Source organism: Chelonoidis abingdonii, chromosome 4, assembly GCF_003597395.2.
Source record: "Chelonoidis abingdonii isolate Lonesome George chromosome 4, CheloAbing_2.0, whole genome shotgun sequence".
NCBI classification, from domain to species: domain Eukaryota; kingdom Metazoa; phylum Chordata; order Testudines; family Testudinidae; genus Chelonoidis; species Chelonoidis abingdonii.
This window is the reverse complement of record NC_133772.1, coordinates 134,350,444-134,375,355: the sequence shown is the minus strand read 5'-3', so window position 1 is coordinate 134,375,355 and position 24,912 is coordinate 134,350,444. Positions and strand designations below refer to the sequence as shown.

At 41.5% G+C, this 24,912-nt stretch overlaps 1 protein-coding gene across 1 annotated transcript in view; it reads right to left on the bottom strand.

The window, feature by feature from the left end:
- The window catches only part of TDRD9 (tudor domain containing 9), a 143,838-nt gene that overhangs the window by 106,995 nt on the left and 11,931 nt on the right, over positions 1–24,912 (bottom strand). The window contains exon 2 of the mRNA XM_032771627.2: positions 16,238–16,344. Coding sequence (XP_032627518.2) covers positions 16,238–16,344 — 107 coding nt within the window. The remainder of the gene's footprint in view (positions 1–16,237; positions 16,345–24,912) is intronic.

The following is a 24,912-nucleotide window of genomic DNA, read 5'->3' as shown; positions in this document are numbered from 1 at the left end:
TCTTCAAAGGACCATATATTACTCCTGGGAGGAATTCTGCACATCTGCAGATGCACAGAATTCTTCTATCCCGCATAACTTTGTATTTTCCCGCATAAAATACATTTTGCAGGAGCAGTGCTGCAGTTCTGGGGTGGAACTTATTTTCGGTGAGGAAAAAAAAAAATTCTCTGACCAGTGCTGCAGAATTCCCCCAGGAGTAGAAGTTCATCACAGCACCCTGCCTGAGGAGCCAGGTTTGGACAGAATGAAGCACACATGGCTGCTGGTGGATCACAGACTGAGGCTCAGAATGGCGAGTGGTGGGGACAGACTGGGGAGTAGGCTCAGGAACTACTGGGGTTCCAACATTGAGCCTGGGGATGGGGGAGGGAGGCTGCAGAGACCCATAGGGATGGGGAGTGCAGAGACAAGGACAGATGTGCCTGACTGAATAGGTGGGGCTTGTGGTCAGCCAGGGTCTGCACGGGGTAGGCTTCCCAACTCCCTAACAATCTCACTTCCTCCCCCCCCCCCCAAAAAAAACCAACCACCTTCTCCCACCCACACCCAACAAGTTCACTCTTAGGTTCCTTCCCTCTCCTTCAACTCCTCCATTATGCCTGACTCCCCACAAGCCTTTGCACTCCTTCTGACAGGTGCAGGAAATACAGTTCTGTATTTTAATTTAAATAAATTACTCAATGTTATGCATTAATATGCCTAATGAGGAATCTATCTGTAAGAAAGAAAAAAAAATTGACCAGAATTTTTTTTTTTGGTCTGTATTGTTACAGACATACTCGCTGACAGATATTTTGAAATAAATTACCAAAATAATTGAAACTGGCAGGATTACATTGTGTTATTTTGACAAATAAAATAAGCAGAATTTTCAAAGATTGTGTGCAGAATTTTTTTTTGGCGCAGAATTTTACCAGGAGTACTATATCAAGGTTTAGCTCATGCATTTGCTTATTAATACTCGGAAATGTATTAGGTAATTCTTCTAACAAACTTTCTCCATATGTGCAACTCTTGGGATTTTTTGGTAGTTACTCTAGAAAGCATTTGTTTACCTCATTGTTTCTGTGCGCTAGTGTCATCCTCACACACTACTCTCCAATCTTACATGCTATTGGAACTACTCTCTGCATAAAGCTTTTTTCCTTTCCTCTTTACCTCAGAGAGCCAATATCCTGCATAGTCCTCACAACCATTATTTCTACCATCCCAGTTCCTAGGAATCACATCCAGGTTTTCAGAGCAACTACCAATTTATCCAACTCTTCCAAACAGTTGGATAAAATGGCAAGACCCTTAACTACACCCTTGCGCCATTTCTTTCCTTTCATCTCCCATCCTCACAATGAAATCCTTCTCCTTGAACTACAAGCTAAAGTCAAATTTGGACATGAAAGTCTGATATTAAACACTGTCTTCTTCATCTAATATCTGATCATTAACTTTTCTCTTAAATAAATTCTACAGTCTCGCGGCTGGGACACCAAGCTAAGAGAATTTCCAAATTAATTTATGGGCACAATTATTACGGGGAAACATGGAAGAACACAAAATCCTTTGATGCACATGTTACCATGGCACATGCATAATAAAAAGAGTGAATGTTAGCTTCAGAACAGGTGGAAGAACCCCAATACCTGCTTTGTAGATAAATACTTTTATGAAAGTGCAATTAGATATTATAGGTGAAAACCCAGCCCTACTGAAATCAATGGTAGAGCTCCCATTGACTTCAGAAGTGTCAGGATTTCACCTTAAATCATGAAATTCACTTATATGAACAGGGAAAGAGTAACTTTAAAGTTATATGATGTAAAAACGAAGTTGTTTCAAAATAGGAAGATTCCTTATTTTAAAAAGTAAAATAAGCTATGAATAAATACCTTTCCCAGTTTCGTTGCTTTTCTGAGGAATAATGACTATGAATGTTTCCACAGAACACAGATTAGATTAAAAACTCTGAGGAAGAAACTGTCTTCCTATCTATTTGTAACATATCTGTATTATTATACTGGTAACAACGAACATATCAGAACTCAGAGCTAAATAATACAAGTAATTATAAAAGAAGCAGCAGTGAGTTTTTTTGTTAGGCACTTCTAGAATAGTTTCTACTGTCAATAGGAACTCTCCACAAACAATCCTTCCCATAATGTGGAAAGAATGTAGAGAAGCCTAGATTCTAATATAATACATGAGAGCAATAGGTTCAGATAATTGCTACAAACTGGTTCAGCTCACATCAACAAAATATGGACAAGACAGAAATTCATACCAAAACAAAGTCCCTAAAGAATATTAACATTGTCCTTTTCTAAAAGATTTTTTGGACAGGATTCTAAATTTATTTCCCACGAAAACTCATATATAGCATTCTGTCACAACATGATGCAAAGGATAACTGGCTGCCCTCTAGCACATTCAAAGATGTCACTACTGAGACATCAGTAGCTCTGCATGATTTGACCAACACTGGAAGAAGTCTCAAGCTGTTAGGGAAATGCTTCTGGCATCAGTGTATTTAAATCATTGTTCCTAAAATAATGTCAATTTTAAGCTATTTAAGATATTTCTATGTAATAATTTTATTACACTCAGTACTGCAAAACAAAAAAACAGCACCCTGTTAAAAATATAAAGGATACAAGCATGGAAGTCCAATTCCAAAAGAAAAGAAGGGAATTAAAGGAAAAGATTATAAATATAGATGTGGTAGTAGCTTTAAGAACAAGTTACTAAAAGAAGCTTTATGGTATTCTTTAAAAGTGGGAAAGGATGGAAAAAGATGGCATGAGTTCTACACTCTAGGGCTTAACATAGCAAATGCACGATATATTGCAGATTTAGACACAATGGTGGAATCCTTAAAAGTGGTAGGTGGACTACTGACAGACAACTGTTCTAACCTCAATCTCAACAAACTGAACTTTAATATAGCCAGGGCCAATAAGACTCCATATATATATTGAGCAACAGGAAGATCAATTTAACCTTGAGGGATAACATTTCAAATTTCTTAATGATGATATATAATAGGAAAATTTATTAAGTTTCCCTTCTTCAAGTCATAAGGTCCACAGATCAATTTACACACTTTAGCTGCTTGCAATTTGGAGACAGAACCAGCCCAGTCAGTCATTGGCAGCCAGGGAACGACCCACCCAAGGAAGTTCCCTCCAGTTGAGATAACTTCTACAGCCAAGACAATTCAAGTCTACTTTCCTAAATCACAATGTGCATTAAATACACTTTGAGGGAAAAGTACAATAATTTCTCCAACTGTAGAATATGGAAAATCTCACATAGCGATAATAAACCTAAATCCTTAGATGTCAAGTCCCTTCTCCAGTCTGTCGGATCCACTGTCTCCAGGATAGGCCAGATTTCTAGACTCCATGATTTGAAGATAGGAAACTTTCAGGTACAAATTGATAAATTTCTCTATTCTTTTTTGTGCTATGGTCCATACATACATTACAACAACATTTTAATGGCAGTATTTCCAGGGTGTAAAACAATTATCCTTTAAAAGTGGACATCCACAAACAAAGTTTTTAAAAGACTCCAAAGTCAATAAATTCAGCAGTTGGAAAAGGCCAGAATTAAGGTGACTGTGCAATCTTATGATTCATTATGATAGCATGGGACACATAACTAACAGAGTATTATAATGCATACTCTCAAGGGAGCAGAATTAAGATTGCACAGGCAACCCTCATTCTAGCATTTAACTCTTAAAACGCTTGCTTCATCGTAGCTTTGCATGTTTAATTTCTTAGATTTTTAACAGTGCAAACTGAAAAGGATAGAAAAATCGGGTGGCATCACACTAATATAGACATGGTTCATCAGCAGGTTGGAACCTTTAAATCAGTGGCTCTCAACCTTTCCAGACTACTGTACCTCTTTCAGGAGTATAAATTTGTCTTGCGTACGCTCAAGTTTCACCTCATTTAAAAAAACGACTTGCTTACAAAATCAGACATAAAAACACAAAAAAATGTGACCGCTCACTATTACTGAAAAATCGCTGACTTTCTCATCTTTACCATATAATTATAAAATAAATCAATCAATTGGAATATACATCAATGTACTTACAGTTCAGTGTATAGTATAAAAGAAAGCAGTATAAACAAGTCATTGTCTGCATGAAACTTTCGTTTGTATTGCTTCCCTGCTGTAAAACTACACAAATATCTAGATGAGTTGATGTATCCCCTGGAAGATCTCTGTGTACCCCCTGGGGTATGCATACCCATGGTTGAGAACCACTGCTTTAGATCCATCACACAAACCTCCACCTCTTAAGCAAAGGGAATAATGATAATAGTAGGTTGTCATCCTCTATGTCCATAAGCACCAGAAGACGTTGACAACTTGCGAAATGGGTTTCACAGACTGCTGACAGAAGAGGAATGTTGAGAATCAGGAAACTTGGATTCCATTCCATGCTCTGGAAGGGGGTGTGCCCTAGTGCAGTAGTTCTCAACCACGGGCCTGGGGTCCCTTAAGAGGTTTGAGAAGGTTTCAGGGGGGCCTCCAAACAGGGCCAGCATTAGACTCACTGCGGCACAGGGCGGAAAGCCGAAGCCCCATGGGGCTGAAGCCCAGGTCTCTGAGCCCCACCACTCAGGGCTGAAGCTGAAGCCTGAGCAATGTAGGCTCCGTGCGGGGCCCTGTGGCACGGGGCCCCAGACAACTGCCCTGCTTGCTACCCCCTAACACTGGCCCTGGATTTTATATGCAGAAAACTAGTTACTGTGGTACAAGTGGGCCATGGAGTTTTTATAGCACTGGGGGGGGAAGCCTCAGAAAGAAAAAGGTTAAGAACCTCTGCCCTAGTGGGCACAGACTTCTGCTCATTTCCCCCAATCTCAATCCCTTTGACACCACTGCCTCCAACCTGCTCCTATCCCAGTCTCCTTGCCTGCCCAGTCTTCACTACTCAAGCTTCTAGTCACAGCCCTCGGCTCCATCAAATCTCATACTCACCGTCCAGACTCATTGTCCCAGTCATCCCCATCTCCAGGTCTCTCCCCTTCTCTAGACAGTCCCAGATCCTCATCCGATCTGTCTCCTCCCATTCCAACTGGCTTCCTGTCTCCTGTCCCTGACTCCTTATCCAATATCAGCCACTGCAGGTCCTTGTCCCAATTTCTTTTTCAGAGACCCCTAGTTCTCCCCCAGCATCCCATTACCACGACAAATTAGTCTCTTCTCCCCCAAATCCCCACTTCCCACCCCATCTGGTTCCTAGTCCCATCTTCCTTTCCAGATAGTCTCCCCACCTCAACTGCTCATCCTACCCCAATGCTTCCATTCCCCAGCTAACTGACTTCCAGTCCCACCCCCTCATCAGATTCTAGTCCCAGTCCCCACCCCTTCCCCAATTCTCAGTCACAATTTCTCTCCCTCACTCCAACCCGAATGACCAGATTCCTTATTCCAATCTACCTCTTTCCATCTTTCTTAGTCCCTTCTGCCTTGGAATCATATAGCTTCCTCTTCCATGTTTTGTGGGGAGGGGAGGATGAAAGGAAGGAGAGGGCACACAGACCACAAGAGAGAGAGAGGCTCTGTGCTCTCAGTTCCAGTGACTGGCCCCACCCTGATCCAAAGCAGCTTAGAGCAGCAATTGAAGGAAAGGTCCTTCTTAGCCACTGTAGGTCAATTGCTCTATGTGGATGGCACACAAGCAGTCTGGTCAGCAGCAGGAGCAGTGAGAGACAGAGGATGAAATCTTCAGAGGTTTTAATTATATCTAGCAAGTCTCTACTATGTGTCAACAGCAATATCTTTCAAAGACTTATAACTTGACCAAATTTATCCAGATTTTAAGTGGATTGGCCAAAGGCACATCCCCGACACAAAGTCCCTCCTCCAAAAATATGGGGATACTTAAGCATTTCTAAAAAAAAGGGCAACACACTGTATATTTCCTGAGCCTCATTCTTGGAAATTGAAATATTCTGAAATTTAAAAAAAAACTGAAAATTAAAAAAAAAGGAATTCAGGCTGAGGCGGACACCTGCCTGAAAATTTCAGCTCAAATGGTTAGAGTTTGGCAAAAAAGGTATAAACAACTGAAAATCAGGTCTTATAATGTGAAGTATTGGGCAACCATAATAAAAGGTGGCACTATCAGTCCACCTCTAGTATTTTCTTAACTTCCCTTGGGCACAGAAGTGTGGAGAAATTTCCTTTCTTTGGTAGAAGTTAACAATGGCTAAGAATGGACAACAAATATGCAGAGCTTGGCTATTAATACAAAAGATTCACCATGTGGCATCAGCTCAGAATACAGGAGACATGACTGCTCTGCCTAAAAATTTTCAGTGCACCTAAGGACTGAACTTTGATGCTTAACTAAAGGGAAAATATTTCTTGAATTTACTTAGGGAATGAATACTATGACAGTTGTTAGGTTTACTTGTCCGACTTAGAAGTACAATACCGGATCACAGACGAACCAGGAAGTTTTTGAAAAGTGTAGGGGACACTTTCCTGGTGCAAGTGATGGAAGAACCAACTCAGAGCAGAGCGCTTCTCGACCTGCTACTCACAAACAGCAAAGAATTAGTAAGGGAAGCAAAAGTGGACGGAAACCTGAGAGGCAGTGACCATGAGAGGGTTGAATTCAGGATCCTTTTCTCCTTGTGTCAGGAGAGCAGCAGAATAGGGACCCTGGACTTCAGAAAAGCAGACACTGATTCCCTCAGGGAACTGATGGGCAGGATCCCCTGGGAGAACAACACGAGGGGGAAAGGAGTCCAGGAGAGCTGGCTGTATTTTAAAGAAGCCTTATTGAGGTTGCAGGAACAACCCATTCTGATGTGTAGAAAGAATAGTAAATATGGCAGGTGACCAGCTTGGCTTAACAGTGAAATGCTTGCTGATCTTAAACACGAAAAAGAAGTTTACAAGAAGTGGAAGACTGGACAAATGACCAGGAAGGAGTATAAAAATATTGCTCAAGCATGCAGGAGTGAAATCAGGAAGGCCAAATCACACTTGGAGTTGCAGCTAGCAAGGGATGTTAAAGAATAACAAGAAGGGTTCCTACAGGTATGTTAGCAACAGGAAGGTGGTCAGGGAAAGTGTGCGCTCCTTACTGAAAACGAGAGGCAACCTAGCGAGAGAGGATGTGGAAAAAGCTCATGTATTCAATGCTTTTTTTGCCTCTGTCTTCATGAACAAGGTCAGTTCCCAGACTACTGCACTGGGCAGCACAGCATGGGGAGGAGGTGACCAGCCCTCTGTGGAGAAAGACATGTTTCAGGACTATTTAGAAAAGCTGGATGAGCACAAGTTCATGGGGCTGGACGGGCTGCATCCGAGGGAGCTAAAGGAGTTGGTGGTTGTGATTGCAAAGCCATTGGCCATTGTCTTTGAAAACTCAAGGTGATCTGTGGAGGTCCCAGATGACTGGAAAAAGGCTAATGTAGTGCCCATCTTTAAAAAGGGGAAGGAGGAGGATGCAGGGAACTACAGGCCACTCAGCCTCACCTCAGGCCCTGGAAAGATCATGGAGCAGGTCCTCAAGGAATCCATTTTGAAACACTTAGAGGACAGGAAAGTGATCAAGAACAGTCTGCATGGATTCACCAAGGGTAAGTCATGCCTGACTAACCTAATTGCCTTCTATGAGGAGATAACTGGCTCTGTGGATGAGGGGAAAGCAGTGGACGTGTTATTCCTTGATTTTAGCAAAGCTTTTGATATGGTCTCCCACAGTATTTTTGCCAGCAAGTTAAGTAGTATGGGCTGGATGAATGGACTATAAGGTGGACAGAAAGCTGGCTAGATTGTCAGGCTCAACAGGTAGTGATCAATGGATCCATGTCTAGTTGGCAAACAGTATCAAGCAGAGTACCCCAGGTGTCAGTCCTGGGGCCGGTTTTGTTCAATATCTTCATTAAACGATCTGGAGGATGGCGTGGACTGAACCCTCAGCAAGTTTGCAGATGACACTAAACTGGGAGGAGTGGTAGATACGCTGGAGAATAGGGATAGGATACAGAGGGACCTAGACAAATTAGAGGATTGGGCCAAAAGAAACCTGATGAGGTTCAGCAAGGACAATGCAGAGTCCTGCACTTAGACGGAAGAATCCCTATGCACTGTACAGACTTAGGGGACAAGTGGCTAGGCAGCAGTCTGCAGAAAAGGAGTTGGGGGTTACAGTGGATGAGAAACTTGATATGAGTTGACAATGTTGCCCTTGTTCCCAAGAAGGCTAATGCATTTTGGGCCTGTATAAGTAAGAGAAAATTGCCAGCAGAATTCAAGAGACATGATTCATTCCCTCTACTCGGCATTGGTGAGGCCTCCTCTAGAGTACTGTGTCCAGTTGGGGGCACCACAAACTACAAGAGGATGTGCGGAAAAATTGGAAAGAGTCCAGCGGAGGCAAACAAAAATGTTAGGGGGTTGGGGGCACATGACTTTGAGGAGACACTGAGGGAACTGGGATGTTCTAGGTCTGCCAGAAAAGAAGAGAAGAGTGAGGGGGGATTTAATAGCTCATTCACTTACGTGAAGGTGTTCCAAAAAGGATGAATCTAGACTGTTCTCAGTGGTACCAGATAACAGAACAAGGAGTAATGGTCTCAAGTTGCAGTGGGGGAGGTTTAGGTTGGATATTAGGAAAAACTGTTTCACTAGGAGGGTGGTGAAGCACTGGAATGGGTTACCTAGGGATATGGTGGAATCTCCTTCCTTAGAGGTTTTTTAAGGTCAGGTTTGATAAAGCGCTGGCTGGGATGATTTATTTGTGGATTGGTCCTGCTTTGAGCAGGGGGTTGGACTAGATGACCTCTTGAGGCCCCTTCCAACCCTGATATTCTATGACTGTCTCAGTTTCAAATAAAAAACCTCATCTGACTGGAGTTACATTGGGAAGAGCTCTGTAATGGATAGGAAGTATAACATCACCTTCTGCCAGGGTTCAATCTAGATAGTGCTCTACGGAGCAGAATGAGGCTCCAAGTTTGGGCTCTATGATCTTAAGGGGCAGGAATAAGGCTGATGTCCTAAGAAACATTTAATGATGGGATTTATGCAAAACCTTTTTCTGTGAACGTGCTGAGAGTTTTATTAGTAATATTAGAGAGTTGATCTTTTTACTTGGACATTATTATACATCCAAAATAAAGTCCTCACAAGGGAACTTAAAGCTGTGTTACACTGATTTAACATGGTACTTAAACTACGGACTTTGCTCCAGCCAGTAGAATAAACTCTATTTGTTAACTTTTCTTTCAGCCAGGTATTCATTTTAAAGCTTTCTGGTCCCAGATGGAGGATTGGTCTTGCAGTAGCAGACCTCATCTGTGAGACAGACACATTCAAAGATCCAGTGTGAGGTCAAATAAGCCTGAGAGCCATCTTCAGCCAGAAAGGCATAAACAGTATTATTGCCATTCTTGTTCCTGATCTGGGGAGCAGTGAAAAAGTGGAAAGACATAACAGGGGCCTTGCCCAGCTTTGCAAGAGGTCATTCACGACCTCATATCCTAGATCCTGAAGCACAGGGAAGTTACAGAGTATTTTACTTACTGTTTCCAGTCACTCACCAGCCAAAACTGATTTATGAGCAGCAAGATATTTCTTGGTGTAGGAGCCACTCTGTTGATTTTACTTCTGCTAAGTGTTCATCTCAACTTTTGTGGGCAGTAAACAGACAGGAAATTTTGATCTGCCCAGGAGAGGGATTCTAGTTTTCCATGACTCAAAATTCTCTGATAAAAATAAATATAAAAATTCATGGTTTTCTGTGATTAAAATCAAACACTGAACTGTAGTTTCCTTACCCACTATATATAAGTATCAGTTGAACACAATGTTTTATTGATATATTTACAATTTTAAGCAAGTTCGAAGCCTACCAGCTCCATCAATCATTATAATAAAATAGATTTGCAATTTGTATTTCTTACATATACCAAATATTTCTATATCTATTCTATATTTTAAGAATTTTGGGGAGTGAGGGGGTGGGGGGTTAAATGCACAAAAATCCTGGAATGATCCAGTCACAGTTCATTATGCTTTTACTGTTGTGGATGGCCTTGCTGTTTCACCCTCTTGTTTTTGTTTCTTTTCATTCCGTTTAGGTTTAGCGAGTTCCATGTGTTCTACAGTTGTCTGCCTTCGAACGTAATCTACAGCCTTGCTGCATACAGTACAGAACAGCACATTACCATCAACATGAAATTTGTCCATGACAAACTCAGTGACAGTCTTTAGGGGTGATTTTTAAAGTTTCAGGATCTTTTCATAACTTTAATTACTCACATCTGGAGGCTGAAGTGTAATTTCAGATGCATTAAAACAGAAACCCCTATACGCTCCTATACTTCTATACACCGGAAGCAGTTTATTTAGAGTATGTTTAGCTATGTAAATTTAAAGAGCATTCAAAAACAAATCAATCACAAGGAGCGGGAGGTTGCATGCATTGAATAAGTGACAGTGGTACTTTCTATAAAATTTAATTAATAGTTAACATGTTTTTTTTAAACTATAAAAACTAAAGATTGTCTGTTACAAGGCAAACAGATTTACAGAATCTCTAATGATCACTTTCTTCCAAAGTTGTTATCAAAACCCTATCAGACACTAACAATTGCAACCTAAACAGGTCCGTTATCCATGGAAGGAACAGTTCTGAGGCTCAAGGATTGATTTTGTTCCAGCTGGTGGATGCTGCACTCTTTTTCTGATGCCGATTTCCTGAACTAAATCAGGAAGATTCCTTAAAAAAAAAGATTCTCTGCATTCACCAGTTGTGAGAGCTGTCCATGAGATCAGAATTCCCAACAGGCTCCAATAAGAATTGGATTTTTTGTTTCTGTGACACCACTTGTTTTCCATTATGGTCATCTTAATCTTCTTTTGATGTTCTGCAAAGGTGGGCCTTTGCAGAACATGGGCTGAGGATCAATCCTATGACTGACTTTCCTGGCACCATGGGTTTGTATTTGTCCTGAATCAAGAACTGTATAATTGTGTAATTTGCTTCAGGTTTCTCTCTGTACAGAATGTTTACCAGAAGAAGTTACTCACCTTGTTCATTAACAATGGTTCTTCCAGATGTGTGTCCCTATGGATTCTCCACTGTAGGTGTATCTACACTCTGATCAGAGATTTTAGGTAGCAGTGTCTGTTCAAACCCACACATATACACTCCAACCTCATATACTGCCTCAAGGCTATCTAGCGCTGCACAGGCAAATTGCCCTCAGTTCCTTCCCTACTGCAGAGCCCCTTATTGAGAACTCCGAAGCAGAGGGGAGAGGGCAGGTCATGGAGCACCATCACACATCCTGAAGAACTATCATCACTGCACAAGGTGAGTAACTTCCTCTTCTTCTTCAAGTAGTGTCCCTATGGGTGCCCCACTGGAGATGACTTCACAGCAGAATTCCCTATGGAGGGCTAGGGCTTCAAAGTGGAGTCTTTTATTGATGATAATATAGTGGAGCTGAAGATAGCATCAGACGCTGAATCTCAAGTAATCACATAATGTTCCGTGAAAGTATGAGCAGAGGCCCAAGTTGCTACCCTGCAGATTTCTGAGACGGGAACATCTTTAACAAATGAGACCAGGTGGAAACAGATCTCGTGGAGTGCATGCAAATTCCTGATGGAGGTAACAAGTTATGGGCATAATAACAATAGTTAATGCAGTTCAAGACCCATTTGGAGAGCCTTTGAACTGATATTGCGGACCCCTTGGAACCATCAGCAATGGAGGGAAAGAGTTTAGGAGATATCCTAAAGCCCATTATCCTGTGTACAAAAAATGCTATGGCTCTCCTAAAATCATGTAGTACTGCCTCCCTGTTGTCACGTTGTGGCTTTAGGAAAAGGTGGGAAGGGAAATGAGCTGGTTCATGTGGTACCTTGGGGAGGAACTTTGGGTGCAGCCTTAGAGTGACTTTGTTTTTAAAGAAGACCATGAAGGGTGGGTGCGCCATCAATGTCACTATTTCCCATTTATTGCGCCGAGATGCTGGCCACCAGAAATGCTGTCTTCATTGACAGGTGTAGAAGACAGCAAGTGGCCATACATTCAAAGGGTGGTCTAGTGAGGGTCTTTAGAACCAGACTGAGGTCCCGTGTTGGAGTAGGGCATCTGGTATGCGGGAAGAGGTTTTGCATGCCCTTGGGGAATCTTCATGTCGTTGGATGGGTGAATACCAAATATCCACCCACATGCTGGTGGAAGGCTGTTATGATCACAAGATGTACTTTGAGTGAGATAAGAGAAAGACTAGCCCTTTTGAGTTTTTGTATATAGTTTAAGATCAAAGGGAAGGAGCAACTTGAATGGAATTTGGAATCATTTTCACTTTGGTAGGTAAGTGCGACGAGTCATCAATTTCCTACTATGTAGTAACACTTCCTTCATCTCCTCAGAGCAGCAGCTCTCTATATGTTAGAACCATGAAGAAGCCAAGCCTGGAGCTGGATGGATCTGTCTGTCGTTTTGGGAGAGTAGGTGAGGAAGGGGTTGAAGAGGAACAGGAGGATACATTGTTAGTTGTATCAGATATAGGTACCACACTTATCTCGGCCAGGTGGGGGCAATAAATATAACTTCTGCTTTTTCCCCGCCTTATCTTTAATAGGATCTTTAATATTAGAGGGAATGGAGGAAAGGCGTACAGCAGCTCTCTGCCCCATTGAAGAAAGAAAGCATCTCCTAGGGACTGTTTCCCCAGTCCAGCTCTGGAGCAGTAGCAGACACATTTCTCCTTCTGGTAAACAGCAAACAGGTCTGTTGTTGGAGTTCCCCCATCAACAAACTAGGCTGTGCAGCTCTGTTGGGTTCATTTCCCATTCATGGTCGTGTGAGAAATTTTGGCTGATATATTTTCTCTCTCTGCCAGGCAAGTGGCTGATATGAGTACATTGTGGTGGATGCACCAATTTCAGAGTTTTAGTGCTTCCATGGAAAGGGAAGGTGATCTGGTGCCCCCTTCATGACTTATGTAAAACATGCACGCTATGTAATTTGTCATGATTTTTGTGTAAGTATCCCTGATGAATGCAAGAAATTGTTCACAGGCATTTCTGATGGCTTTTAATTCCCAAAGGTCAATATTGAGTACAGCTTCCATGGGAGACCATTTTCCCTGAAGTCTGCAGTTGTTTAGGTGGGCTCCCCAGTCTATCAGAGAGGTGTCTATTGTTCAAATCAGTGCTGATGGAGGTTGTGTGAATGGAATCCCTACACAGACATTGAATGGGTCTTTCCATCATTCCAGGAACTGTATGACCCTGGAGGGCATTGACAGTGGCTTGTGTAGCTTCTCATTGTTCGGAGTGTAAACAGATCTGCCATGTCTATAGACATCTCATGTGTCCATGACGCCACGTGCCCAAGAAGCTGAAGGCTGAAGCTGAAGATATTATTCTCACCTTTCTCAAATTCAGATGCTGTTTTCTCTTTTAACACTATCCAACCATAGGAACCTTGAATCTGCTTATTTGGAAGAAGTGGTAGCAGCCATATATTTCAAATGTCTTGAATGTTTTGTGATACGGAAAGTCTTGCTAGGTTTTTGCTGCTTTGTCCCAGAATGCTACAGGGCATCTTCTAGTCCCATCACTATCCAGTCTGTTCAGTTTTCCCTCAATTGATACTATACAGCTGGAGGCAGAGCACTGATCAGAAGAGATTGACTGCAACACACGAATCTGCATAAACTTAGCTCCTACACCATGACGAAGTGGAACAGTAGGAAAAGAAAAGGGATGGGAGGAAGCAGACAAGAGAGAAATAACAGGAGAGCATCCATATGCTATTCCGTGTTTTTATTTATATTCAGTGGGATAATTAATAAATGCTGTTTCAGTAAGTGACAGAAAGGAAGTGACCAAAGGAGGGATGTAACTATTTATAGTATATTGAGGCCATAAACATGAAGGAGAAGTTTTAGGGCAGACCAAGAAAACAGAAATAGAAGAAATGGAAGGATATTAGGAAAAGATAAATTTATCAGGCAGAATATCAGTCAAGATTTTCAGCTGGAATATATAAACTTCCTATTTCTTTCATGAAAAGAATTGCAAGCACCAATCTCGTTTAAAAATAAACTGGTGAAAGCACTAGAAAATATACTTGAGGTAGAAATCTTGTGTTAGCAAAGGAAAAGATGTACAAATGACATTTTTCCATAATCACTATTAATATATAATGGCACAACTAGGCATTCTGCAATTAAATGACTATTTAGCTAATTTCTCTTATGAAACTTCACAAACTGGGCCAACTTGATGCCCTCTCACCTCATCACTGAAAGAGATGAAAAGACTAGGGCATGCACTGTATCTTTCTCAAAAAAAGGGCTGTCCTACATCAACTTATTTTGAGGTTAAGTAGCATGGTAACTGTTTGAAGCTGAGCTGTCTTGACATCCTAGTCAGTTTCACACTTCTTCTACCAGAGCTGCTGGGAGAGTGGTGCAGTCAAATTTCCTTCTACTAAGGGCATTTTGAAGGGGGAGACACACATACACAGAAATAAACTGAAGTGGATGACAGCAGTGCAGGAAAAAGAGACTGAGAAAAATGACAATCAATTGGATTGGTAAATGGAACAATATAGAATGAAGAGTTAATTTCTATATTAGACACATTGTGTTTGTTTTGACTGATTAAATGGGCCCAGCGAGTCAAAGATATTAATGAGACCCAGTCACTGTACAACTCTAAACAGTCCTGGTTTAAGGTTTTGAGCACAGAGACTTCAACATGCTTAGTGCCATTGCAAGCAAACCATTAAAACTTTTATTAAAGATACAGAGAAAGGAAAAACAGTTATGTTTGAAATGTAAGATTAAGACTTTCATTTTAACAATATTCCTTATTCATTTTCACTTTAGCTAAAGAGTTTTTAAAAGGAAAAAAAATTCTTGTTGGACAGTTTTTCCAATAGTATTAAAGAGGGTAATAGCCGTCCTTTTGGGAGGCAGAGTGGGAGAAGAAAAGTCAGTTGAGAGGACTGGACTTCAACAGCTTCAAACCATGTTTCCGAGAAAACAAACACACAAAAAAGGGACAAGCAAAGAACAGCTAACGTCTCTGGTGCTGACTCCTATTTGCAACCTCACTGCTCGAGAAACACAGCCCAGCAAACAGCCTCATTAGCCACTCCGAAACCTCACAAACTTTTACCAGTTATCAGGGCTATTTAGGGGATTGCTTTAGCTGCTTCTTTGGTCATGAGCTTTCACCAGTGTTGCAAAGGATATAGTCTTGTTTGACTAAGCCAACTCTTTAAAGTAAAGAGATGGCAAAAAGATACAAAAGAAGAAATATGGTGGGTGAATGAAGCAAAGCAGGGAGTAGACAAAGTCTCACATTCCAGGCAGTGTTCAGGATTTACCCAAAGCCAGGGGAGGTGGCAAAGTCATCTGGGTCCCTCTCTCTGGCCTGTACATCTCTCAGGCTCAGGATAGCTAAGGCCCAATGGTCTGATGGTGAATCCCAAGGTCCCAGGCCACAGTGGAAGTGGCAGCCATGATGGTGAAAGCTCACTCTTTACAGTCCACCTGTCTCCCAGCCAGCCTACTTGAGACTCTCCCTAAAAAAAGACTACCTTTTTTAAAGGACCCCAAAAGAGAGTGATGGGGATAATAGCCCATTCTCTCATTTTATCCACCAATTAGGCTTAATTTACAACCCATCAATTTTAGGCTATTAGTTTCCAATTCCACACTCCTTTTGTTTACCAGGCATGACATCTCAACACAGTGCTTGAGTTGTATCAGTAGGCCTTTTTGTTTGGACTAATTCAGTCCATCATCCATTTGTAGCTTTTTCCATCAAAATTTATTGTTACAGGTGATTAGAATATTTTATATTTAGTCTACTTTCCCACAGTTGGGCTTACAACTGGGAAAGGCTTACTAGGCCCAAATTATTACCACAAACCATCTCTTTAAGTAAAGAAGGATAAACCTTCTAACACAAATATATGCATATATTGCAATTCTAAATGAAGTATATATAACCTTATTAAAGCGAACTGCATCTGTGCACTTGCATCTGCACACAACCCACTTATACATGTAAGTCAACTGTTCATTTGTTAATACCAGGACATCCTTAAACAAAACACAAGTGCAGACATAATATTCCACAAACAGACCCTACAGTTTAATCTTTTTGGGTTTTTTATATAAAGGATTAAAGTGGGGAAAGAACATTCATTGTTTACCTGGTCCACAGATGAAGTGAACGGTGTCAAATTTGTCCAATTCTAGCGCCTCCAGTTGTCTGTACTTATCAATATATTCAGCTCCAGCATTCTCTTTGTTATGTATCCTGAAGAAGAAATGAAAACAGTTAATGTATGCTTTCCAACCTCAAGGAAAAAGGTAAACAAATCCCTGGGGATAATAGGATTACTCAGTAACTTCAGGGCCTCCACATCACGCCATGGCAGGGTCTACCCTACAGAATGCACCACCCAGGCATCAATGCTGTCCCTAGCACTTAGATGCTACCCTGGTTATGGCACCACATTATCTGAGCATCTTTATGTTCTGAATTCCAAACCCCTGAGTGACCAATGGGGGGTGGGGGGAATGCCCATTTAGTACCTAATTTTTCCATCAAAATAGAAATTAAGATTTCTTTTGGACAAAAAGCCTGGATAATCTGCCAAGAAAAGACTGAACATAACATTATAATTTTTCTTTAATATTCATTTTGCATGATTCTCTGGAGGTAGAATAGCAACATGAGAAAATATGATAATATTTGCTGCTTTAAAAAATTTGTTATCCTTGAGATAAAAAAGGGTGGGGGTTTTAGTTTTGTTTTTGCGGGGAGGGGGGAGAACAACTCTATTAACTAGCATTAGATCAATGGCCTCACTTGAAATCCTCCAAGTTATATTAGTTATGTCTAAGAATCAGGAATATACCCTCTATATCCTGCCAATTTATAAAAGTGTTCTGTTCTACGTAACATATAGCAAACAATATGTACAAGCTGCCTTATGGATCCCCTTGGAAACCAGAGCAACAGATGTACAATAAAGAATTTAAAAGTCTGAATAATTAAAAGTAAACAATTTGGCTTATTGTTAGAGAGATACATCAAAATCTACACAACGAAAAAAGTTTTAGTGATAATTCCTTTCTAATAATTGCTGTTTGCTTGTTTGGACTACAAAATAATTAGTTCGTCACCAGTTTCAGTCATTCTGCTCCCTTCTCAGTCTACCATTTCAGTCTCTCCTCTACCCCAGAACATCACCATAAACTCATAAATCAAAACTATGTTATGGCAATTAGATATTACCACTAGCGCTCTGCACCCGCAGCTACTTCTGTTAAGTCCATTGCTAATCACAGTCCATTGTTAGTTCCAATGACGTTCTTACAGAAACACTTTGTTGCAGAAATGTCTAGTCTACACATTTCTTTGACCCAAACAATCAAGCAGGACAGCTCCCCTCTCACACTGGGCAGCTACAGGGGGTTCCCGTACCATGGCAGGGGTGAGGAGCTGCAGGGGTGCTGGCTGGGAGTTCCAGCCCTGGGGCAAAAAATGTCACGGAGGTCAAGGGAAGTCATGGATTCCATGACTTCCACTGACCTTCATGACATAATCATAGCCTTAGTTATACACAACTGAAAACAATGCCTTACATACGAAGTGTTAAGCAACCTTAATTATAGGGAGTACTAATGCCCTCACCTATAATACAAATGCTCTATGATCTGTCATGGCTGTCCGTGGTCGGAACATAACATGTTTGTATATACCTATGAAGCCCTAAATAGCCTGTGTCCTGCCTATTTTTAGAAACACTTCAGATCAGTGGATAAGCCTGAGCTGGAGCTTCCTTGGCTTCAAAGGGTATGTCTACACTGCAATTAGACACCTGCAGCTGGTCTGTGCCAGCTGGCTTGGGCTGTTTAACTGCATTGTAGATGTTCAGATTCAGGCTGAAACCCAGGCTCTAGGACCCTCTGAAGTGGAAAGGTCCCAGAGCTCTGGCTGCACATGGATCCTAAACATCTACACCACAATTAAACAGTCCCTTAGTCTGGGCCCCATGAGCCCGAGACAGGCGCCCGCTGCAGAGGTCTAACGGCAGGTAGACGTAACCAAAGGGAAGTGTAGCTGGCAAGATGCGCTCCACGAAGACACCTAGATGTTGTTTAAGGGGAAATATTTACAGAAGCTGGGATACTTTTCCTCATTTACCTATTGCTATATGATTTAATGACTGCCATTTTTGCTGGGCTGGTACTGATTTTATTTTTTTCACGTCAACTGTTTTTAAATAATTTATTGGCACCTGTTTGGAACAGAAACCTTTGTGATAGTGTTACAAATCCAAAACAATATTAAAAAAAAAATGTCAAATGAACAAAATACAACTGTCATTTCAGGAGAATTACTGGAAGGGAAACACAATTTAACACCGGAAATTGTTGGCACATTCAGCTGTAAATGCTGTCAGCGCACTGAGGGCGCCTTGCTTTAAATAAATTCACCAAGAGAAAGGTCTTCCTTTACTTGAAGCTATAAAATGACCCTCAAATAGGTCAACCAGGCAAACATAAAAGGAAAACACTCAGTAAATTTTAAATTGGAACACTCTTTGAAATATAAAACAAAATAGACTTTTTCTAACAGTTTTCACAATGGAAAAAATTACAAAGCTCAGCTAATATTGCATTAACATCCCAGGCCCAAATACAGAAAAATATCTTGGCTAATGAAACATGCTAAAATATTTATATACACTTAACAGAGCATTTTAGGCGCTAGTGTTTTAAAAATTGTTAAATACAAAAGATATATAAATAATGATGTTCCCTGAAAAATAACTGATTCCCCCAGCAAATGCTTGACCTATGAAGAGAAAGTTAAGCATGTAATGGCAAGCGAAAATTGTTAAGGATCTGTCCTTTTAAGGAGGAGAATGCTTACTGGCGAAGAAGTAAGAGACTGGGTAATTTTCCACTTAATACAACTCTGTTTGGGGAGAAGGAAAAAAAAAAAAAAAAAATCAATCTGCAACTGTTCCAGTCCTGGATCTGTCATTAAATTTCACTTTAAGAAGGATGTCAATGCACCCTAAATTGTGTAGCATGCATAAGTTTAATCAAAATAGTCAATGAACGATCGCAAACAAAGTGTTCTTGGGTGAGGTTTACAAAAACATTTAATTGTCATATTTCTGATACATTTATTATTTCCATATTTCATTCACCATAACACGACTGTTAGTATGGGACTAAGAGTTATACATAAAAACTAATGTGACTCATTTTTTAGATCATAAAAGAAATTGTCTGAACTAAGTTGCTGCTCTCCAGTACAAGAATGCTCTCTCACTTCTCTCCCAGTAGCATAGCTCTCTCTTTTCTCCCCTTCACGCAAACCTCAGGAAAAAGGATAGCTGCAACGGAATTGTAGTGGAGGGAGCAATACTACTTCTTTAAAATTTTAGTATAATACACACAGTAGACTGTTTCATGGCCTTTTTTTCTGAAGCTAAAATAATGTGACACTTTACATAACCGAACATTTGCTATAACAGCAAATAACCTTCAACTAGGGTTTGCTGAAGGTCACAATAAAAGTGACTTTCCTTTTACTGGCAGTTGATATTCAATACTTTGAGTTTGTAGTCTTAACTACAAACATATGCTAACTTAAAAGAAAATGTACTGCCAGTCAAAAACCCCAATACTCAATCCTACAAGGCATGCAGAATGATTTTAGAAATTCAGCTTCAGGGCATTATATTTACATTCTAAATAAAAAAAACCTGAAAGTGGTAGCACAACAACAGAAAGTCCCTAGTGGAAATATTACTGTTCTGAATTAGGGAAGTAGAGCCACCAAACGTTGAGTTACACAATATAGAAGCTGAACTAAGGGAAGGATTTTTAAGAGTCAATGAGTTTTATGCTCTTAACTCCCTCAGGCTCTGTAATAATGGATTTTTCAAAATTTAAAAGACACTATTTTCTCAAAATAAAAGCTTTCTATTTAAAAATATAAAATGACTGCACAGTTGTTTCTCACGCTAGTTACTCAACTTTCCTCGTCTTAGGAGGTTACAAGTCAAAAAAAGTCCACTGGCTCAACTATAAGTTTCAGTTGAAGACTAAGCACCAAAAAACAAACCCCACCATAATACTCATATTTTGAAGAACAGAAAAAAAACCTTTTGGTTTCACACAAAACTATTTAGTTTCAATGTCTGAAAAATACCAGCTTTTTACTATAACAATAGTTCTTTGAGACTTTCTGTATCCTGCCAACTCTACAGCAAAAGAAAGAGTAGTAACCACTAACGCCAGGGAGAAAGCCACATACTCACCAAAATAGCAGACAACACCCCTGCTACCTAAAGAGGGGTTTGGGGGAAGGATGACCTTCGTGATCAGACGACACTTGGGATACCCTGCTGAGCTCTGTGGACCTGGCTTCCTCTTTGTGATCTCTGAGCTACATCTTCTCTCTTGTGGTCTTTTAGTTCCACAGCACAATTTGGAAGGGCAATAGTACTCACCCATGAACCACTCACTCAGGATACTAAAATGAGCTGTCATAGCAGGTTGTATAACCCTTCATACCATAACTGTCCCGCTCCTTTCTTACAAGCTTTAATACCTGAAATCATTGAAATGTTTACATTATTGTAACTCACTAAACAACTGAATCCATCATAGAGATGCATGAGGTGCTTTCCCCCTCTCAAGCTATTGTTCTGGGCTCTCTGTGGATATCTATATAGTGGCTATACACTGTTCATCTTTACAAGGTCTTCTTCACAACCATAAAGGCTCGAAATGTTCATAAAACAAAAAATGATCCTAGCGAACAAAGTAGCAGGCTTCTACATTAGTGTAACTCAGCCAAGATCAAGCCCTGGAAAGGAATGCTTTGTAGGCCAGGCAGACTGTGCTAAATTTCAAAACAGTCACATGAAGGTTAGTGTCTAGAGGCCTTGAATTATAATACTGAAGCATCCATTACCAACACTACAGACTGAGATGGATTGAAGAGGTATCATTTCAAGCATATCCTGACTTCACCCATCACAAGAAGAGCAAAATCACAGAAGGAAGTGACCTGTCAGTCTACACTATTCAGGAGAAGGAGGAAACATGCTCAGCCAGCCTTGCAATGGTTCCAACTGTGGTCTAGCCAAGAGACCACAAGTCTAAAAATTCAAAGAAAAAACAACACACTAGCAATATTACAGAGCTCATATTAGAGTTTAAGAATCATCTGAAGTGCAGTCCAGGTCTTCCTTGAATTAATTCCTGTTTCAACTAGAACACAATTTTTTGAAAAACGAATCTTCATTTATAAATTGCCATTGATGGAGAATCCACCACAGTCCTTGGTAAATTACCTTCACTAATAAAAAAATTGAGCCTTATTTCCAGCCTCAATTTGTTTAGTGTCAGCTTCCAGCCATTGGATCTTGTTACACCTTTGTCTGCTAGACTGAAGAGCTCACTATTAAATAACTTTTCTCCATGTAGGTACTTAAAAGACTATGATCAGGCTGTAACCTTCTCTCCGATAAGTTAAGCAAATTGAGTTCAAGACTCGCACTACAAGATGTTTTCCAATTCTACTTTTCTGAACCCTCCCCAACTTATCAACAGCCTTCTTAAATTGTGGACACCAGACCTGGACTAAGTAGCTAAATACAGAGGTAATACAACCTCCCTACTCCTACTTGATAGTCCCCTGCTTATACATCCAAGAATCGTATTAGCCCTTTGAACACTGTTTGGCCGCCTGCTTTGTCCGCTTGCAGGATTCTCTGGAAAAGCAGCCCACCCTCATAGGGGCTTGGAACCAGAGTGGGTCGGCAGCCCCTCTATCAGCTCCCCTCCACCATCCCCCAGCATCTCCCGCCCACTGACAGCCCTGCAGGTCAGCGCCTCCCCCCTTCCTCCCTGCATCCTCTGCTTCCCACAATCAGCTGTTCTGCCATGTTCTGAAGGCTGCTGGGGAGGAGCGAAGATGCAGTGTGCTCGGGGGAAGAGGTGGAGAGGGGGCAAGGAGAGGTGGGATGAGGGTGGGGTTGGGTCTCGGGCACAGCAGGGGGTTGAGCACCCCCCCCCCAGCAAAGTCGGAGCCTCTGCTTGTACCTAAGTCGCAGTGGGAGAAGCTGCTGCTGCTCAAGGCACTTCCTAGCCTAATGTGGCACCTTCAGCCTCCTTGCCTGCTTCATTGTCTGCAGCGAGCTGTGCCTGTATGGAGTAAGGCGGGGGCGCCTCTTAACTATGTTTGTAAACACACTCCACGTGCACTCTGCCCCCCAGAAATTCATCATCGCTTTATGGTCCAGCCGCCACCCTCCTCAGGAATAGGGCGCCCCGCTGAACACTTGCAGAGACTCCACCAGAGGCCACCAGCCGCCTGCAAAGCAGCTGTGGGAGGTGCACAGCAGCTGCCCTGCCTTACTGTCTTGTGCCTACCAACACAACATTCCATCCACTCCCCTCTCTTCAAGAACACAAGGCGGAAGCAAGTTAATAGAGTTCCTGCACCTGCTTCACTCCAGCAAGGGGGAGAAGCAGTGTAGGGATGCACAGAACCTGGCTCTGCTCCCATGGAAGTGTAAAATCCATGGGAGCTTTCCCATTCACTTCAATGCCAGCTGCATCTCTCTGCCCCTGCAGGCACATAGCAGGGAGGAGCGCAGCCCTTCAGCAAACATTTTCCTTCTCTTACAACAGTCACAGCTACACTGACTGCAGTGCTGCCCCGGTGCTGAGTGCATGGTTACTATAGGAGGTACAGCAGGGCCGGTTTTTGCAGCACACTCTGGAAGACAGGCCTTTAGCCCTCCAGCAGAGCGCCTGTGAAACTAAGAACCTGCAAGTGAATCTAACTCCATAACTAGTCCTAGCCTAAACCCACAGGACTTCCAGTAGGGGAGCAGGTTTGATCCAGGCAAGCATTCAGTAGACATTGACATCACTCTAAGTCTTACTCCGACCACTGAGAGAACAATTCGGAATAATGCCAACAAGATCAGGGCTAGTGCTCAATGTGTAACACCACTTCGTGCTACTAAAATAAGTTGATCAAGAAGTACTTTGATGGAAAACATGGAGCTTCTTCTCTCAGTGTGGACAGAGGACCAAAACCAGCAGAACATACCTATAAAAGTTTGCTAGTGATACAAGCTAAAAGCAAAAAGTGTGTATGACAATTTGAAGAGAGACCAAGGTAAAGGATCAGGTACAGGGACGTTCACAGCAAGTCGGGGATGGTTTGATTAGTTCAAGAGAGACACTTCCACCTGCATAACATCAAGAGGTCCAGCGAGGTGGCTAGTGCCGCTACTGCAGCAGCTAAAAAATTCCCTATCTCAAGAAAATAATTGAGGAAGGCGACTATTCCCCTAAGCAAGTCTCTGATGTCAATGAAACGGGCCTCTACTGGAAGAGGATGCCTGAATGGACTTACATTACCCGAGAGGAGAAACAGCACCCAGATTTAAAGCAACTAAAGACCGTATAACCTTGCTTCGAAGTGGTAATGCTGCCGGAGACATGAAGATGAAACTGCTGACAGTGTACCAATCTGAAACACCACGTGCTCTCAAGGAATTTTCAAAGGAACACCTTCTGGTCATTTGGAGAGCCAGTAAGCAGGCATAGATAACTGGAGCTATTTTTTCAGAATGGCTGAGAATACTGTGCCAAGGAAAATCTTGATTTCAAGATTTTATTACTTATTGATAATGCATCGGCTCATCCAATCAACCTGGACGACCGGTGCAAAAACGTCAAGTTGTCTTTCTGCCACTCAACACCATATCACTCATCCAACCCATGGACCAAGGAGCCATCGCTGCATTTAAGGCTTATTACTTACGTCATACTTTCAACTAGCTCATCCGAGGCACCAATGGGGAAGGCAAGCCTACGATTCAGTAATCTTGGCATGACTACAACATCCTCAAATGCATCAACAACATTGGTGAGTCCTGGGCTCAAGTTAATCAGGCATGCATGAACAGTGTGGGAGGGATGTTGCGGCCTGTATGTGTCAATGACTTAAAAGGATTTAAAAATGTTGTCCCTTCTATGAAGAAAGATATCCTTGGCTTGGCCAAAAAAGCAGGTTTTGATGCAGTGGAAGAATCTGACATTACACAACTTCTGCAATCACATGGAGAAGAGCTAACCAATGAAGATCTGATGCGACTAGAGGTGATGAGAGCAATGGAAGAAGAGGGCCAAGAAGTAAAAGAAGAAAAAACCACCAAAATTTGACTACCAAATGTCTTTCTGAAGCTTTCCAAATGACTGAAGCTGGCTTGCAAATCCTTAGTGATGACCACCCTGACAGGGAACACAGCTCCAAAGCGATTAGGAGAGTTGGTCATGTAATGAATTGCTATAAAGAAATTTACAAAGGAAAAAAATAAAAAGGAAAGCAAAACAATCTCTAGATGTGTTTTTTCAAGTTGGAAAAGTTCAGCAAGAACAGCAAAAGGAGCAACCAGACGATCTACCCTCTTCCTCCACCACCTCAACCAAGCTTCACAATCATTGCTGAATACAGTACTGTTTGTTTAAAATTGTTTAAAACTTATACCTGTATTAAACTGTTTAAGTTTAAAACTTATACAGTATACGTATATAATGTCTTTTGTCTAGTGAAAAAATTTTCCCTGGAACCTAACCCTCACATACATTTATATTAATTCTTATGGAAAAATTGGATTCATTTAACAGGCTTGGTAGAAAACTGCAAAGAGGAACCAGCCAGAGACTTCAGCAGTTAGGGGCAGAACTAGCCAAAGCAAGGATCCTTGGTCCTTTCAGCATTCAGAGAACTTTCTATGGTTTTGACTGGACCATTTCTGCCCTGTCCCCC